Below are 18198 nucleotides of genomic sequence, written 5' to 3' on the forward strand. Positions count from 1 at the left end.
GTACAATGACCAAAATGAAAAATTCAGTGGGGGTTTCAACAGTAGATTTGAGTTGGCAGAAGAATGAATTAGTGATCTTGAAGACGGATCAATGGAGATAATGCAATCAGAAAAACAAAGGGGGAAGAAAAAAGAAAATGATCAGAGCCTCAGAGAAACGCGAGCCACCGTAAAGTGCACCAAAATAGGCATAATGGAGAGAAGAGAGAGAAAGGGGCATAAAATTTATTTATTAGAAGGAGTCATGGTTGAAAATTTCCCAAATTTGATGAAAAACAATCTGTACATCCAAGAAGAATGAACTCCAAGTAGGATAAACACAGAGAGATCCACACCAGGTATATCATAGTCACAATGTTGAAAGCCAAAGTTATCTCTTTATAGAGTAAATATTAAAAGCAGCAAGAGGAGAACAACTTATCGTGTATAAGGGAGGTACATTGAGGCACACAGCTGATGTCTCATCAGAAACAGTGGAGGCCACAAGATGGTGGTCTAATGTAGTCAAAGTGCTTAAAGCAGAAAGCTGTCAACCAAGAGTTCTGTGTCCAGCAAAACTGTCTTTCAAAAAATAAAAACACCTTTCAAGATGAAGGGAATGGAGAGAATTTATTGCCTGCAGGCCTGACCTACAAGAAATACTGAAGGAAATTCTTTAGACCTAAAGCAGATGACACCACATAGTAATTCAAATCCACACAAAAAATAGTGTTGGTGAAGGTGGATGATTACAAAGACAGGATAATTGCATGTTTCTTCTCCTTTCTTCTCTTAACTGATTTAAAAAGTAATTTCCTAAGACGTATGTATATAGTTGTACTGTTAGGCTTTTCACATATAGAAACTTAACGTGTCAACATTTTGTCAAAATGTTATTTGACAAGAAGAGCACAAAGGAAGTAGGTGGGAAGAAAGCCATTTTGGAGTAAAGTAATGACACCAGATGATAACTGAAATCCATGAGAAGAAATAGAAATAAGAAGGTTAATATAGCAAATTCTATAAACATATAGTTGTTCCAGTTTCTTCTCACAGATTCTTTAAAAGACATAAGATTATGTAAACTATTGATCATAACAATGTATTGTTGTTTATAATATATATGGATGTAATAATATGTGTAACAGTAACAGCACAGAAAAGAGAGGAGACATCTATAGAACCCTTCACCAAACAGCAGCAGAGTATACATTCTCACGGGCACGTGAAATGCTCTCCAGAACACATCATATGCTGGGCCATTAGGACAAACCTCAATAAACCTAAGATGATTGATATCATACAAAGTAAGTTCTCTGACCACAATGGAATGAAATTAGAAATCAGTAACAGAAGGAAATTTGGGAAATTTACAAATACCTGGAAGTTAAGTAACACATTCCTAAAGAACAAATGGGTCAAAGAATAAATCATAAAGGAAATTAGAAAATATATGGAGATGAATGAAAATGAAGACAAACCTACAAAAACTTATGGGATGCAAGAAAAGCAGTGCTTAGAGGAAAATTTATACGTGTAAAAATCTACATTATAAAAAGAAGATCTCCAATCAATAACCTAACTTTTCACCTGAAGACGTTAGACACAGATGAGCAAACTAAACCGAAAGCAAGCAGAAGGAAGGAAACAAGGTAGATTAGAGTGGAAATAAATGAAATAGAGAATAGGGGGAAAAAACCAATGAAACCAGTAGTGGGCTCTTTGAAAAGATCAAGAAAACTGACAAACCTTTAGCTAAACTGATCAACACAAAAAGAGAACACTCAAATGACTAAAATCAGAAATGAAAGAAAGGACGTAACTGTCAGTCTTACAGAAATAAAAAGGATTATAAGAATTCTATGAACAGTTCTATACCAGCAAATTAGATAATCTAAGTGAAATGGACAAATTCATAGAAACACACAAACTACCAACGCTGACTCAAGAAATAATAGAAAACTTAAATAGACCTATGACAAATAAAAAAATTGAATTAGCAATTTAAAAACTACCAACAAAGGAAAACCCAGGACTACAGGCTTGACTGGGGAATTCTACTAAATGTTTAAAAAAGAATTAATACCAATCTTTGACAGATTCTTCCAAAAATTCTTCCCTTGCCCAGTCAGCTGGGAATACTTTCCAGCTCATACTATGAGACCAAGTACTTGATATCAAAACCAGTGAAAGACCTCACAAAAAAGAAAACTACAGACCAACATCACTTAAGGATATACAAAAATCCTCAGCTAATTACTGGCAAACAAAATCCAGCGATAGATATAAAGGATTATACACTATGACCAAGTGGGATTTATCCCAGAAATACAAGGTTGGAATAATATATGAACATCAAACAGTGTAATACACCACATTAGCAGAATAAATGATAAAAGTGACATGATCCTTTCAATTAATATAGGAAAAGCATTTGACAAAATGTAACACCTTTTCATGATAAAACGTATCAGCCACCAAGAGTGGAAGGGAAATTGCTCAGCATGATAAAGGGGGTCTGTGAAAAACCCACAGCTAATACATTTAATAGTAAAGACTGTATGCTTTCAGCCTAGGATCAGGAGCAAGACTTTTTTTTTTTTTTTTTTTTTTTACTGTTATAACATTGGTTTATAACATTATATAGGTTTCGAGTGTACATCAGTATATTTCGATTTCTGTGTAGATTACATCATGTTCACCACCCAAAGACTAATTACAACTCAGCACCACACAGACGTGCCTCATCACCCCTTTCACCCTCCTGCCTCCCCCCTCCCCTCTGGTAGCCACCAATCCCATCTCTGTTTCTGTGTGTTTGTTTGTTGTTGTTTTTGTCTTCTATTTATGAGTGAGATCATACAGTATTTGACTTTCTCCCTCTGACTTACTTCAGTTGGCACAATACCCTCAAGGTCCATCCATGTTGTCACAAATGTCCGGATTTCATCACTTCTTATGGCTGAGTAGTAGCCCATCGTGTATATAGACCACATCTTCTTTATCCATTTGTCCCTTGATGGGCACCTAGGTTGCTTCCAAGTCTTGCTATTGTGAATAATGCTGCACTGAACATAGGGGTGCATGGATGTTTACACATTCGTGTTTTCATGTTCTTTGGGTAAATACCTAGCAGCAGAATAGCTGGATCATATGGTAGTTCTGTTCTTTTCTTTGAGGAATCTCCATACTGTTTTCCATAGTAGCTGCACCAGTTTGCACTCTCATCAGCACTGTAGGAGGGTTCCTTTCTCTCTACATCCTCTCCAACACTTATTTCCTTTCTTGTTAATTATAACCATTCTGATGGGAGCGAGGTGATATCTCATTGTAGTGTTTTTTGGTTTTTTGAGGAAGATTAGTCCTGAGCTAACATCTGTGCCCATCTTCCTCTATTTTATATGTGGCACACCTGCCACAGCATGGCTTGACAAGTGGTGTGAAAGTCTGCCCCTGGGATCCAAACCGGCACACCCCCAGCTGCTGAAGCAGAGTGTGTGAATTTAACTGCTGCACCACCGGGGTGGCCCCTCATAGTAGTTCTGATTTGCATTTCCCTGATAATTAGTGATGTTGAACATCTTTCATGTGCCTGTTGGCTGTCTGTAATGTCGTCTTTGGAGAAATGTCTGTTCAGATCTGTTGCCCATTTTTTAATTGGGTTGTTAGTTTTTTTGTTGTTGTTGAGATGTATGAGTTCTTTATATATTTTGGATATTAATCATTATCTGATGTACAGTTTGCAGATATCTTCTCCCAATTGTTAAGTTGTCTTTTTGTGTTGGTGGTTTCCTTGCTGACTGGAGGCTTTTTCTAGTCCCATTTGTTAATTTTTTTCTGTTGTTTCCCTTCCCCAGTCAGACATGGTACTTGAAAATATGCTGCTAAGACTGATATCAAAGCGCGTACTGCCTAAGTTTTCCTCTAGGAGTTTCATGGTTTCAGGTCTTACATTCAAGTTTTTAATCCATTTTGAGTTGATTTTTGTGCATGGTGTAAGATAATGGTCTACTTTCATTCTTTTGCATGTGGCTGTCCAGTTTTCCCAACACCGTTTATTGAAGAGACTCTCCTTTCTCCATCATATGCTTTTGGCTCCCTTGTTGAAAATTAAGCGTCCATAAATGTGTGGGTTTATTTCTGGGCTCTCAGTTCTGTTCCCTTGATCTGTGTGTCTGTTTTATGCCAGTACCAGGCTGTTTTGGTTACTATAGCTTTGTAGTATATTTTGGAATCAGGGATTGTGAGGCCTCCAGCTTTGTTCTTTTTTCTCAGGGTTGCTTTAGCTGTTCAGGGTCTTTTTTTGTTCCATGTAAGTTTTAAGATTCTTTGTTCTATTTCTTCCTTGACTGCTCTGGCTAGGACTTCCAACACTACGTTAAATAAGAGTGGTGACAGTGGGCATCCTTGTCTGGTTCCTGTTCTTAGAGGGATAGCTCGCAGTTTTTCTCCATTAAGAATATTAGCTGTGGGTTTGTCATATATAGCCTTTGTTATGTTGAAATACTTTCCTTCTATACCCATTTTCTTCAGAAATTTTGTCATAAATGGATGCTCCATCTTGTCACATGCTTTCTCTGCATCTATTGAGATGATCATGTGATTTTTATTCTTCATTTTGTTAGTGTGGTGTTTCAAGCTGATTGATTTGTGGTTGTTGAACCATCCCTGCATCCCTGGAATGAATCCCACCTGATGATGGTGTGGGCTCTTTTTAATGTATTGTTGTGTTCGATTTGCTAGTATTTTGTTGAGGATTTTTACATCAGTGTTCATCAGTGATATTGACCTCTAATTTTCTTTTTTTGTGTTGTCTTGTCTGGTTTGGTATCCGGGTAATGTTGGCTTCCTAGAATGAATGGGAAGGCTCCCCTCCTCTTCAGTTTTTTCTGAGAGTTTGAGAGGGATAGGTATTAAGTCTTCTTTGGTAGAATTCACCAGGGAAGCCGTCTGTTCCTAGACCTTTATTGTTTGGGAGGTTTTTGATTACTGTTTTGATCTCCTTACTGGTGATTGATCTATTCAAATTCTCTCTTCTTGATTCAGCTTTGGAAGCTTGTATGATTCTAAGAATTTATCCATTTTTTCTAGATTATCCAATTTGTTGGCGTACAGCTTTTTGTAGTATTCTCTTATAATCTTTATATTTTTGAGGTGTCTGTTGTAATTTCTCCTCTTTTGTTTCTGCTCATATTTATTTGAGCCTTCTCTGTTTTTTTCTTGGTGAGTCTAGCTAAAGGTTTATGAATTTTGTTTATCTTTTCAAGGAAACATCTGTTAGTGTCATTGATTTTTTTCTGTTGTTTTTTAAGTCTCTATTTTATTTATTTCTGTGCTGATTTTTATTATTTCCTTCCTTCTACTGAGTTTGGGCTTTGTTCTTCTTTTTCCAGTTCCTTTAGGTATGCTGTTAGATTGTTTGTTTGAGATTTTTCTTGTTTGTTGGGAGTAGGCCTGACTTGATATAATCTTGCCTCATAGAATCACTGTTGCTGTATCCCATAAATTTTGGCATGTCTTCAGGTATTATTTGATTTCTCCTTTGATTTCTTCATTGAACCAATTGTTGTTCTGTAGCATTTTGTTTAATCTCTACATATTTGTGGCTTTTCTGACATTCTTCCTGTATTGATTTCTAGTTTCATACCTTTGTGGTCAGAAAAGATGCTTGGTATTATTTCAGTCTTCCTAAATTTATTGAGACTTGTTTTGTGCCCTAATATGTGATTAATCCTGGAGAGTGTTCTATGTGCATTTGAAAAGAATGTGTATCCTGTAGTTCTTGGATGGAATGTTCTATATATGTACTACGTCCATCTGGTCTAATGTGTTGTTTAAGGCCAATGTTTCTTTTTGATCTTCTCTTTGGGTGATCTATCCTTTGGTGTAAGCGGAGTGTTAAAGTGTCCTACTATTATCGTGTTTCTGTCTACTTTTCCTTTTATGTCTGTTAATAATTGCTTTATTTAGGTGCTCCTATGTTGGGTGCATAGATATTTACAAGTGAGGAAGAAGACTTCTATTCAACAGTGTACTGGATGTTCTAGCCAGAGAAAATAGGCAAGAAAAGTAAATAAAAGGCATCAAGACTGGAAGAGAAGAAGTGAAAACCATCTCTATTTTCAGATGATATCTGGTATATAGAAAAGCTTAAGAAATTCCCTATGAAACTATTAGAATTAATAAATACTTCAGCAGGATTTTAGGATACGAGATTAATATGCAAAATTTAATTGTGTTTCTATACACTAGCAATGAAAAATCTGAAAAGGAAATTAACAGGGCCATTTACAGTTGTGCCAAAGAGAATAAAGTACTTAGGAATAAGCTATTTAGATCAGTGTAAGACTTGTATGCATAAAACAAACGTTCAGTGAAATTAAAGAAATCTAAATAAATGGAAGGACAACCCACGTTAATGAGAAAACTCCTTTATAGTCATACCTAGCCCCCCATCCCAACTATTCCCAACCCCTGGCAACCACCTACTTGTTTTCTTTCTCTATAATTTTGTTATTTTAAAGGTGTTGTGTGAATGAGTCATACAGTATGTAATGTTTTAAGACTGACTTTTCTCACTGAGCATAATGCCCTTGAGATATGTCCAAATTGTGTGTATCAATAGACCATTCCTTTTTATCCTGCCTCCCTATATAGACCTTGGATAATTTTTAGAATTCCATTTTGATTTATCCGTAATGTTTTTTGGTGTACCTCTTTGTATAGATTTTTTTTTTCTTGCTGAAGAATATCTGTGCCAGTCGTCTTCTGTTTTTAGTGTGTGATCCACCAGCACAGCGTGGCCACTAACTGGTGTAGTTCTGCACCCGTGAACCGAACCTGGGCTGCTAAAGCGTAGTGTGCTACACGTAACTACTAGGCCACCTGGGGCTGGCTTTGCATAGATTTTTTAGTGGTTGCTCTAAGAAGTCATATATCCGTAACTTACACACAGTCTACTAGTGTTGACTTTTTTTTTTAAAGATTTTATTTTTTTCCTTTTTTTCCCCAAAATCCCTTGGTACATAATTGTATGTTCTTCGTTGTGGGTCCTTCTAGTTGTGGCATGTGGGACGCTGCATCAGCATGGTTTGATGAGCAGTGCCATGTCCACGACCAGGATTCGAACCAATGAAACACTGGGTCGCCTGCAGCGGAGTGTGCGAACTTAACCACTGGGCCATGGGGCCGGGCCCTAGTGTCGACACTTTACTATTTTGTGATAGTGTTACAGGTCCCTGACGTTGTCTTCATTTTTTTTCAGTCTACCCTTCTGTGTTCAGTTTGGGTAGTTTTTATTCTTCTCTCCTGGCATTTCCCCATCTGGATGGTGGAAATAGGTGTTCATCTTGGCCCTCTGTGAGTGCCAGGCCCGGCTCCCCCGAATTCTGGGAGCTTCTTCCGTGGCCCGGAGCAATTTCCTCAGGTGCATATGCTTATCCTGCTCAGCTGAATGCTTGAGGGGCTCTGCAGAGACTTTTGGAGCCCTCTCTGCAGCCTTCTCTCCAGTATCCAGTGCTGCAAAGTCTCTCCAGACTCAGCCTCCTGTCTGTAACTAAGGGCGTCTGCTCAGCTTCACCTGGATTCCTCTGGGCGAAGGCCTGCAAACGCTCTCTAGGTGCTAAACTGGGGCAGCAGTGGGGTCCACATGTTCATTTCCTGTCTCTGATGGATCACTGTCTTTTGTTGCCTGATGTTCAGTATCTTTTTTTTTCTTTTTTTTGCAGGGAAGGATTTGCCCTGAGCTAACATCTGTTGTCAGTCTTCCTCTGTTTTTTGTCTCCCCCGCCAAAGCCCCAGTGCATGATCGTGTATCCTAGTTGTAAATCCTTCTAGTTCAGCATGGCCACTGACAGACGAGTGGTGTGGTTCCGTGACTGGGAAGCGAACCTGGGCTGCCGCAGCGGTGAGAGCGCTGAACTGGAACCACTAGGCCATGAGGGCTGGCTCGTGACGTTCAGGATCTTGAAAGCAATTGTATCACATATTTGGTCTTGTTCCTGCTACTTCATCTTGGCTGGGACCAGACATCTCAGTAATTATTTTTTGCTTTGGAAAATAGAGTTAGTTTGCATAAAGATGTACCATTATGTTAATATGTAATAATTTTCTTACTGATTTTAAAATAAATTAATAGCTAATTTAAGAAAATGTTTCATTTTAATTTCCAATGTGGTAAATATTTGTAGATGTAGTCCACATAAATAAAAGCTCTTTGGGATCCTCATTACTTTCTAAGAGTGAGCGTAAAACAAAGACCGACACGTCTGAGCACCACGTCCATAAGCTGAGTTTATGCGACCCCCACACATCCTGTTGAGGTGGGTACTGTTGTTATCAACCCTGTTTTACAGATGAGGAGACTGAGCCCGAGCAGGGGAGCAGTTGTCCAAAATCATACAGTCAGTAAGTGCCAGACGGTGTTTGAACACGAATCAGCTGACTCCATGGTTTGTGTCTTCAAACCATCGTGCCACAGTGCCTTTAATAGCATGGATTTGTTGATTTTCTACAACATTTCTAAGCATCACAGAGTAACCACTAGATGGAGGCCCAGTCCTTGTTCCCCCAGGTTTCTCCATTCCCTTCTTGCCCAGCAGAATCCTTGGGCTCCAAGTGCCTGACTTTGGGATGTCCCCAGGGAAAAGATGTGGGGTTGATCTCTCCTGTGCCCTCACACGTGGACCTCACACTAATGGACTGGATCCTAACTGACAGACGTGCGGCTGGAACTGCATCTTTTCTGGGTGGCACCTGCACGTGTCCATTTAATGGAACAGCATCAGTGCTGGTCCAAGTTACTGTGCACTGGGGGTCCCGACACCTGCCTCTCCTGGGGCAGATCTCAGACTAGTGGATAGCTGTAAAAGTGAGGAATATGTAAGATGAGTTTGAGCATCAATTGCCTTTTCAAACAGATTCTATTTTTAAAAGAATACTTTCCATCAAGATTTCTTCCAATTCTAGGTTCCTTAGATATAAATAAACTTGTTTTACTTGTACAAATTCAGTTCAGGAAAAGATTTGTTGAGCAGAGTGGTATTTGCGATGCTTTGGGCACCGGGAGTGTGATATGTACTCTACATTTAGGCAGCTCATCATCCGAGTCTAAAACTTACCAAGAATGTCCATTTAAAAATGTTTACTGAGCAGCAGCTCTGAATGGAGCCCTGTCTGGTCCAGGAGGTGGGCCGTGAACAAGGCTGGAGTCTGCTCTTGGAGAGTTTACATTCTGGGGTGTAGCATGTTTATAACGTGAAGGCAGGCCACTTTAAACAATATGGCAGGATGGTATAGCAGCTCTGGCTCCAACAGATAGCTGAGTGCCTGCTGTGTATCTAGCCGGCCCTTTCTTGGGTGCCGTGCCGCATAAAAGTAAACAGTTCCACCCTTGGGGGTGTAAAATTTGATCGAGGAACAAAAATCAGTGATCCTCCTAAGAGCTGGATACACAAGCCGTGTCCACGGTGCGTACAGATGCTGCTGCCTCCCTCCAGGGAGCACAGGGCCGGGGAGGCCCTGCAGCGGGGCGATGCACGGCACTGCGTCCTGCCCGCTGCTGTTCGCTGGGGAGCCCTGGGCAGCACCATCCGGCATGGACATGTGCGGTGAAGAACAGCACAGGAAGTGGCAGACACACAAGACCAGATTGAGTGCACATAACTGCACAGATAAGACTGCAGCCAAAGTGCAGTCAGCATCCATCTGTGCTGTGAAACTCAAGGAAATTTCTCTTCTTTCTATTTCTGGGCATTTGCCAATACAGTGAAATTTTTATAGTGAAGATTATACAATAATTTAAAGTAATAGAAATAATCCTGAGATTTTCTCCTTTCAAGGAACACAATCACTGGCAAGAACGTGTCTTAGTAGCCGTTTGGGGCTATTGGAGCAGGTGTGGGTTTCTTTTCTCCATGCCCTCGTGAGGCTTGGTCTTGGCATGTGTACAGGCTGGAAACATCAGCCTTGCTGGGGCTCAGGGCTCAGGAGTTGAGTAAATGCTCAGTTTAGCGGCTGCCAGATAGAGGCCCCATGGCGGCCGGCCCTCTGCTGGCTCCTCTGAGTTCGGAGGGCAGCTGTTGCTCCCTCCTTTTGTGCTGCAGTCCAGGCCCCGGGCCTGCAGGGAAATGGGTTTTCAGTGGCCCGCCCAGTGGGCACCTCCCCAGGGAGGCCGGCCTTTCCTTCCTCGGCTTCCTCCATCTTCCACACACACCCCCACCCCAAGGTGCCCCGCCCTGCAGCTCCCAGCAAGCCTCCTACCCAGAGAGAATTGAACTGGAGTGCCTGGGTGTCCCATAGCGGCTGGACACTCCCAGCTGCTGCCCGGTCCTTCTCCAAGTGGCCGTGCCAAGCAGGCCAGGCAGCTGCTATTTCCCCCAGAGAAGTTGCTGGCAGTGCTCGGGGAAGGAAGCGGCAGAAGGAGGCGGAGTGGAGACTCAGCCCCTGAGGTAGACACCGTGTGGTGCCCGAGTGGTGCCTTTGGCTCTGGAGATGCTTGTGGGGCCCGGGCCCGGTTCTCCCTGCCATCCCTTTATGTGCTTTTTTAGGTGGTCACGCTAATGTTGGGGTCATGGAATAGCCCCAGGGTGGCCTGCCCTCCTGGTTTAGCCTCACACACCCTTAGGAAGTGGCCTGAAGCCAGCTCACTGTGGCTGGATGCTGGGCCTTCTGCTGGTGAGGCCAAGCCTGCACAGTTGGGGATGGGAGCTGGGGAGGGCAGCTGATCTTCACTCTGGACAGCCGTTGGAGATGCTCTGATGGGAACGTTGGTGGGTTGGTTGTCCTAATGGGAAAGAGGAAGTGAAATGAATGACGCTCAGCACGTGGAAGAAAGGTGCTTAGAAGCAGGGAGAGAGGCTGGGGATCCTGCAGGTGACACAGTCTTGGTCACTATGCACAAGTAGTTTCTTGTTGGATGACCGAGGCTGTGAGACTTTGAGGTGCAAAAACATGGTGTTCCTGTATGCCTGTTCAGTGCTGTTCTCTGTTCCGAACCGTGAGTGGAGTCACGCCCGTCCCAGGGCCAAGGTAAGAGGGAAGGGCATTTTCCTCCTCAACACCCGCGGCCGGGCGGTCTTTGGGAAGGACGAGAACTGGAGCCGCGGGGCTCCTTGGCCCGGCTCTACCCTGAGTAAGCCAGATTCTCAGGAAGGGTTCTGTGTTCTCCACCGACGAAAATTCTCCAGGTCTCTTGTTCGTTCTACAAATGTTAAAAGAATTAGTGCATCATGATTCCGCCAGCTTCTTTCACTGAGCTCTGTGTAGTCCAGGAAGAAGTAAGCTCATTTTGTGCTGGTCAGATGGTATGCGTAAGAGCTGTTCTGAGGGCATGCTCACGTTTTAAAAGAGAAACATTTATTTGTCAAAACAGCAAATGTTCTGATAACTGTGGGTGGACAGAGGTGGGTGTGCTGCCCACCATTCCTTTCTCGGCCTGGAGAGCCCGGGCCCAGGAGAGGCTTCAGCTAGAAAGGTCCAGCTTCTCCAGGCCGTCCGGGGGCTTCCCTGGCCCTCCCTGGGGATTCTCACAGGCCACTTCCGGAAGAAGCTTTAGACCTGAGGGGGCTGGCTAATTTGAGTCATGTGTCACCACTGGCCGATGGCTCGGTGCCTGACACCCCCGAGGCCCTGAGAGGGAGGTTCCTGATCCAGACGTGGGGGGAGAGAGCCTTTGGGCAGAGAGGCCGTCCGGGTGCCCTCACCTCACACGGGCCCTCATGAAACAGGTGTGACACTGGTCCTGCAGGTCCTGCACCACGGTGGGAGAACATGCAGAGCCTTCTCTGTCCCCTGTGCTTACAAGGGGGCAGGGCTTTGGTTCTAGATATCAGAGGAGGCCACGGAGGCAATTTGAGCCCCAAGCCCTCTCTGTCCCTCGGCTACTGATGAGGCCCTGCTGGTCCAGGGAAGCGCAGCCCCTCCCTTGGTGCCCATGAGCCCCCACTCCCACCCACAGGACCCCGGTGCACTGGGCTGGCTCGAGCAGGCTGTCAGCTGGAGCAGGGAAGTGAAAGGGTGGTGTGGGGCAACTACGGAAACCCCCTGCGAAGGGGTGCTCACAGCTGCCCTGAGCCCCAGAGGGGAGTGGGGTCTGCGCCTAGGAAGACCCCGCACCTCCATTCTTTTCTAGGACATCTTCCATGTCACCCTGTGGAAACCTGGTTCACAGCCCACTTTGTGGCCCAGCCTTGGCCTCTGACATCTCAGAGCCCCATCTGTCCTGCCCTGAATCACATTAAGTGGGTGATTCAACTCTCTCTCTGAGTGTCATCAGCATCTCCCTCCCTGTCAAACCCCAGCCTCATCACTGCACCCTTCCCTCCTCCCTACCCCCAGCTCTGCTGCTTCTCCCCTTCCCTTAGAGCAAGACTTCTCAAAGCAGTTACAATCTCTGTCGCCTCGTTCTCCCCTCCAGGGAGCACTGTCTACAGGGACCAGAGTGAGGGGCCTCTTGAGAGGCCCTGCCTCTTGGCAGGGCCCTGCCTCACCCCTCCAGCTGGACTAGGGTCCCTCACTCTCATGGGCCTGCTCTTGACACCAACTCAGGTCCCTCCTTGTCCTGCACTTGTAGGAGCTCAACACGGGGAGCAGTCATGCCCTTTGGGCTTCTTTGACACCTTACCTCTCTCCTCCTCGCCCCTTGGCTGCCCTCCTTCGCTGCTCTCCCCAACCTCTCACCCTTGGAGGGCTCCTGGCTCTACACAGACACCCTTGGTGACTTCAGGAGCCCCATGGTTGAAATTCCGTTGGCACCAAACCTCCCACGTCTATGCCAGAGGCTGGACTTCTCTTCTGAGCTCCAGCTTCACAGTGCGCACTCCCCACCAGCCATCTCCCTTGGGAGGTGCGGAAGGCTCAGCCGCAGCCACTCCCCTCGTCTGCCCCTGCTGTCGCACTGCAGGCTGACATGCAGGAGAGCAAGGAAACCCGGCCATCTGCACTCTGGCCACAGTCACACCTACGCCCACCACAAATACCCCAGTCAAGCCGGAAGAAGTTTGCCACAAATATTCAGATACCCACCACCTAGATTGTCCCATTAATACCGTACTACACTCATTTTGCCACCTCTCTGCTCATCTATCTGTCCCTTTACGCACCCATCATCCATCTTGATTTTTAAAATGCATTTCAAAGTAAATTACAGACATCAGTACCTTTCTACCTAAATACTTCGGCATACACATCAACTAGAGTTCAATATTTGTTTACAGCTCTTTTTTTCTGTCTTCTTTCTTTGCTGAGGAAGATTTGCCTGAGCTAACATCTGTGCCAAACTTCCTTTATTTTGTATGTGAGACGCTGCCATAGCATGGCTGCTGACGAGTGGTGTAGCTCTGAGCCTGGGAACTGAACCCGGGCCGCCTGAGTGGAGTGTGCCAAACTTAACCACTAGGCGACATGGCCGGCCCCTCTTTTTTTCTTTTGAGGTAAAATTTATATACTATGAAATGCACAAATCTTAACTGTATATTTCATGAGTTTTGAAGAATGCATACACCTGTGTACCCAAATCCATGGTAAGATACAGAACCTTACCATCGCTCCCAAAAGTTCCCCCACACCCCTTCCCAGCCAGTCCCTGCCCCACCCCCACCCAGAGGCAGCCATCATTCTGACCTTCCGGCCTAGGCTAGTTTCCTGGTCTAGAGCTTGCTGAAAATGGAGCAGGTGCTCTTGGGGTCAGGCTGCTTTCACTGAGTCAGGTTCTGGAGACCATCCATGCTGGTGTCAGAGCGTGCTGTCTTTCCTCGCTGAGACGCCCCCACTTTTCTAAGGGGGGACTCCGGCCTCTGCCATGGCCCTGGTGCTCTGGCCCCAGCTCTCTCCGGTATTTCCCAGGCCCCCTCCCTTTTCTCCAGACACACTGCCTTCTTCCTGACCCTTGAGCTCCGGGAGCTCATTTCCACCTCAGGGCCCCTGCCCTGCTGTCCCTTCTGCCAGCTCTTTCCTCATTTGGGGTTCAGCTCAAACATCACTCCTTGGGAGCCGTTGCTCCCCTACCCTCTAAGCGCCCTAGTGTCCTCTCTGCAGCATGGGTCCCTGTCTAAAGTCACGTTTATGTGCCTGTGTGTTCACTGTCCATCCTCCACCCCAGCTAAACTCGCTGAGGTCCGTCCTGCTGTCCCTCCAGTGCCCGGAGAGCATAAATACTCTTGAATGAATGGGTGGCGAGGGAGCTCCCGGCAGCCGCCAGCTCTTTCCTGCAAATCTGACCTCTGGCTGCACCGTAGGAAGCTGGCCTGCAGCTCTGTGGAGCCGTCTCATCGCCAACAGGCAGAGCGATGCCCCCAGCTGCCACCCAGCTCTTGCAAGTTTGTTGTGGCTGGGGAGGAGGCAGGCTGGGTGGATGGGGTCCCCTGGAGGGAGCGAGCAGGGCCATTTGGTTTCTGCCTTCTCCTTTTCATCTTTTGTTCCCACAGGATCCCAATATTCAATTAATCATCCAGCGGGGCAGTCGATTTCTGGTGCACAGCCCCCAGCATGCCTGTTCTGGCCTTTGGCAACTGTGGAAAGCATTTCTCCTTAAGCAGGTGGATGAACCAAGAAATCATCCATACCTTGTGCTTGGTCAACCGTACATTAAAGCTAGACAGAATCAGCCAAAACACAATTGCAAAAAGAACCAACAACTGCAGCGCGCTGGTTTCCAGATAAGAGCTGCTTAGGAACAGGTGCCTTTTCCAAGCTTATTTCTGTAGACGTAACCCTGTGTGTTACTATCAACTCATGTTTCTGAATTCCACTGTTAGTTTATTTTATTTCTGGGTTCCTACTTTGCCCCGTCATTTTTAGATGGTCTTTATCTGTTGCCAAGACTGGAAGTAATATGCTGTTCGTCGGGTTAACATGTGGGCTGCTCAGCCCTGGCCCACAGTATGACATTCCTGCTGCTTCCAATCAGGAGCTACCTTCCGCCGCCCAGCTAGGCAAGCCTGCTTTTAGGCAGAGTGAGGCTTTTTCGTTTTGTTGATTGGTGAATAATTTCTCAGGATAGCGTCCCTGGATGGTGCTGTACCACGGGCACTCTCAGGGGCTCCTCGCTAGCTCGTGGACAGCCTCCGCGGAGAAAGGAGGAGCGGTGTCCTCCCCAGCTTCGCGTCTGCGTTTGCATTAGAAAGTAGCTTTTGCTCGGGTGGGGCTTGCTCACACACTTGGATGAAATGGCTATTTCCCCGGACAGCAATGGCCTGGCATCTAAGTTTGCAGAGTCAGGTTCGCGACTTAAAGGGACACCGCTTGACCTTGGCCTTCCTGGGGGCAGGACGCGTGAAGTAGGGGTCCTCAGTGCTCTGGGAGGGAGTCCAGAAACATCTGCTGAGGAACTCAGGGCTTGGAGGCCGGCGGGCAGGCGGTCTCAGCGTCGCCCCTCCATCCGCCCATCCTCTCGTCCCCGCAAGTGCTCGCGCGCCAGGGCGCCGGACAGCGGAGAGCGGGCGGGGCGTCCCGGCGGGGCTGGGGGGCTCGTCCGCGTTTATTATAGCTTCACTCCCTTTAAAAGGAAAAGTATGCCCGGAATCCGGGGAGGTGGCGAGCGAAGCCGAGCGGGGAGGACGTGACCCGCAGGCCAAGCTCGGGTGTCCCCAGAGCTGGGGCGCGCTGGTGGCGGGGCTCATCCCCCCACGCGGACCCCACCCCTGCTCCCTACCCCCCCACTCGCGGCTGGGAACCCCCCTGCCCTCCACCTTGACCGCCCCCTCGCGGACTGGGCTGGGCGGCGGGCGGAGCCGTTCTTGGCCTTTTTTGGGCGTCTCCCTGCTCCGCGCCCCCGATCTGCTGGCGGGCGCCGCTGCGGCAGGGAGTCCGGAGGCGACCCGACCCCGGTTCAGCGCACGGCCACCATGACGGGAAGGTAACAGCCCCCACCCTCGCCCCGGGCGGAGGGCGCCTGTGTGCGCGGGGCCGGGGCCGGGACCGCCCCCTCCCCGCACCCACGCCCGCGCCCGCGTCCGGCGCCCCGGGCCCGCGGCCGCGCTGGCTCCCGGGGTGGCGGCGCTGTCCGGACGGGGTACCCCTGCCCCCGCACCGCCCACCCCCGCAAGATGGGGATGACTATCCCTAACTAAACGGCAAATCGGGGCTCAGAGGGCCAGGGGACTTGCTCAAGGTCACATGCCAACTAAAGGGCAAAGCGGTAAGATCCCGACTATCGGCTTCTACTGGCTTCTCTGCCCCCAGCTGTGTGATCCTGGTGAGGCCTCACCTCTGGAGGCTTCTGTTTCTGTAGGCCGGGAATGGGAACAACGTTAGAAGCAGTAAAGGGCCTGTGTGGTGTCTGGGCAGGCCTGCCCGCAGGCATAGGCTGCACAGGGGTGGGGTGTTGGCAGGGTGCTCCCCAGGCCTGCTCTGGTCTTGGCTCTCAGGCTCCTTGTTGCCATTTCACAGATGAGGTAACTGAGACCATAGAGGCTGCGTGACTCATGAGGCCGGTCACATGTCCACCAGTGTCTGGCCAGTGTTGGCCTCTGCTGTCCTTTCTGGAACATAGCTGGGTCCAAGTACGTGACTCACGGCTGGGTAGGAGGGACTGGTCTCTGAGGCCCAGCCAGGGCCCTTCCAGCCAAGCTCCAGCAGGAGGATGCTGTCTTTCCTCACCCCTTGACTTGGGCGTGTGGGCCTGGGAGACCCTGTGGCTTTGCTGGGAAAAGGGACTTGGAGAGGCAGTGCCCAGGAATGGGGAGCAGCCACAGAGGGCAGGGTGATGGCCCACACCTGGGGGATGTGTGGGGTGGTCACCCAGCCCTCAAGGGCGTACTGCCTCTGATTGCTGTCGAGGCTGTGGCCTGAGTCTTAGGGCAGCCCCAGGAACCCAAAATAGCAGATACCCTGTCACCTAGAGAGTCCTGTGCTTCAAACGCAGTTTGCTTCCCACTCAGTCCTCCACCTGGCCTGGGTCTGTGACAAAACCAGCTCCCCCCGCCCATGGGTCCCCACCCTCAGAGCTTTCAAGGAAAAGAAGGGAGAGAGTGAAATGGGGACAGACCCATGTTGAGTGGGGTGGGATGTGGTGGAGGTGGTTATTCAGGCAGCAAAGATTATCATCAGGCAGAGCCACAGGCCACCAGCTTCTGCTTTGCCAGCAGCTTCTGCCCTGACTCCCTGCAGGGAGTGAGGCCATCAGAGTCCTGGAGGCACCTCTGTTCGCTCAGCAGGGGTCCTCTCGCCCCTGGGTCTTTGGACCTTCCGTGGAGATGGAGGCCATTGGGTCAGCCGTCCGACAGCCCAGCAAGATAGGCTGGGAAGGCAGGCGGGCGGTGGGAGCAGGGGCCAGCCCGCCCTGGCTGCTGCAGGGGTCCAGCGGGCACCCTGAGCCTGAGAAATGCTGGTCATCAAATGGCACAGGGACCAGAGTGAGCCCTGGAAAACACTGAGTCGGGTTTTTCCTTGTAAAAGTAATGCTGCTCATCTTAGACAGTTAGGAAAAACCCAGGAACACAAAAAGGAAGAAAGCACCCCAGATTCCATTCCTCAGAGATGCCTTAGGAGCATTTGGTGGCTTGCAGCATCTCTCGTGGTGTCTGTTCCTGCTTGTTTGTTTCAGCAGCTGTGAGCAGAGGTTTACACCGGCCTTTGCAGCTTGCCGACCACATGCAGGGTCGGTGCCGGGGCTGGCTGGCCTCCCCTCCACGTGCGGGCATTGGGGCCAGGCCGGCTGAGGACTGGACATCGACACAACCTTTGGGGTGGGGGGGATGTTCCTGCCCCAGAAGCCGTGGAGTTTCATTCTCACTGTTTCGTGTTTCCATGCCCTCTCACGTCCACTGCCCCACGGGACGCCAGGGCACCTCTCACACCTGGGCCCTGGCCCTCCCACGTGGGTAATCTTTGAAACAGCCCCTCGTCACACACCCCACGCACCTTCCGTGGCTCTCCCTGCAATGGCGTAAAGTCCTGGCTCTCCACAGGCCCGGAGCAGGCAAGACCAGAGGGAGGGCCGTGGGGAGCCCTGCAGTGGCCTGGAGCGACAGGCACATCTGAGTGCTGTGTAGAGAATGGGCTGCCGGGGAGGAGGTGGGGAAGGAGACAGTCAGGAGGCCAGCAACAAGGGACGCTCCTCCTCGGCAGCCACGGGCCTGGCGAAGAGGAGACAGACTCGGGCGATGCGGGAGGTGGAACCGGCAGGACTTGACCAAGAGGGTGGAACCCAGGAGGATGCCCAGTTTGTGGTGGCAGATGTGGGAGTGGACGCAGAGCTAGTTTGGGCCACGGAGCGTTTGG

At 48.3% G+C, this 18198-nt stretch overlaps 1 protein-coding gene across 9 annotated transcripts in view; it reads left to right on the plus strand.

The window, feature by feature from the left end:
* The window catches only part of LIMS2 (LIM zinc finger domain containing 2), a 58378-nt gene that overhangs the window by 8282 nt on the left and 31898 nt on the right, over nucleotides 1-18198 (plus strand). For 3 of the 9 annotated variants that reach the window (XM_014837833.3, XM_044769226.2, XM_044769227.2), the window contains exon 1: nucleotides 13224-15832. The exons of 1 other annotated variant lie outside the window; for it this stretch is intronic. In XM_014837833.3, the coding sequence (XP_014693319.1) occupies nucleotides 15822-15832 (11 nt within the window). In that variant the 5' untranslated portion in view covers nucleotides 13224-15821. Of the gene's footprint in view, nucleotides 1-10218; nucleotides 10428-10809; nucleotides 11008-13223; nucleotides 15833-15911; nucleotides 16115-16370; nucleotides 16479-18198 lie in introns of those variants that run through there. 5 more of the 9 variants (XM_070507365.1, XM_070507371.1, XM_070507363.1 and 2 more) reach the window with 5 other exon arrangements.

This window comes from Equus asinus, chromosome 4 (genome assembly GCF_041296235.1).
Source record: "Equus asinus isolate D_3611 breed Donkey chromosome 4, EquAss-T2T_v2, whole genome shotgun sequence".
Taxonomy (NCBI): Eukaryota; Metazoa; Chordata; class Mammalia; order Perissodactyla; family Equidae; genus Equus; species Equus asinus.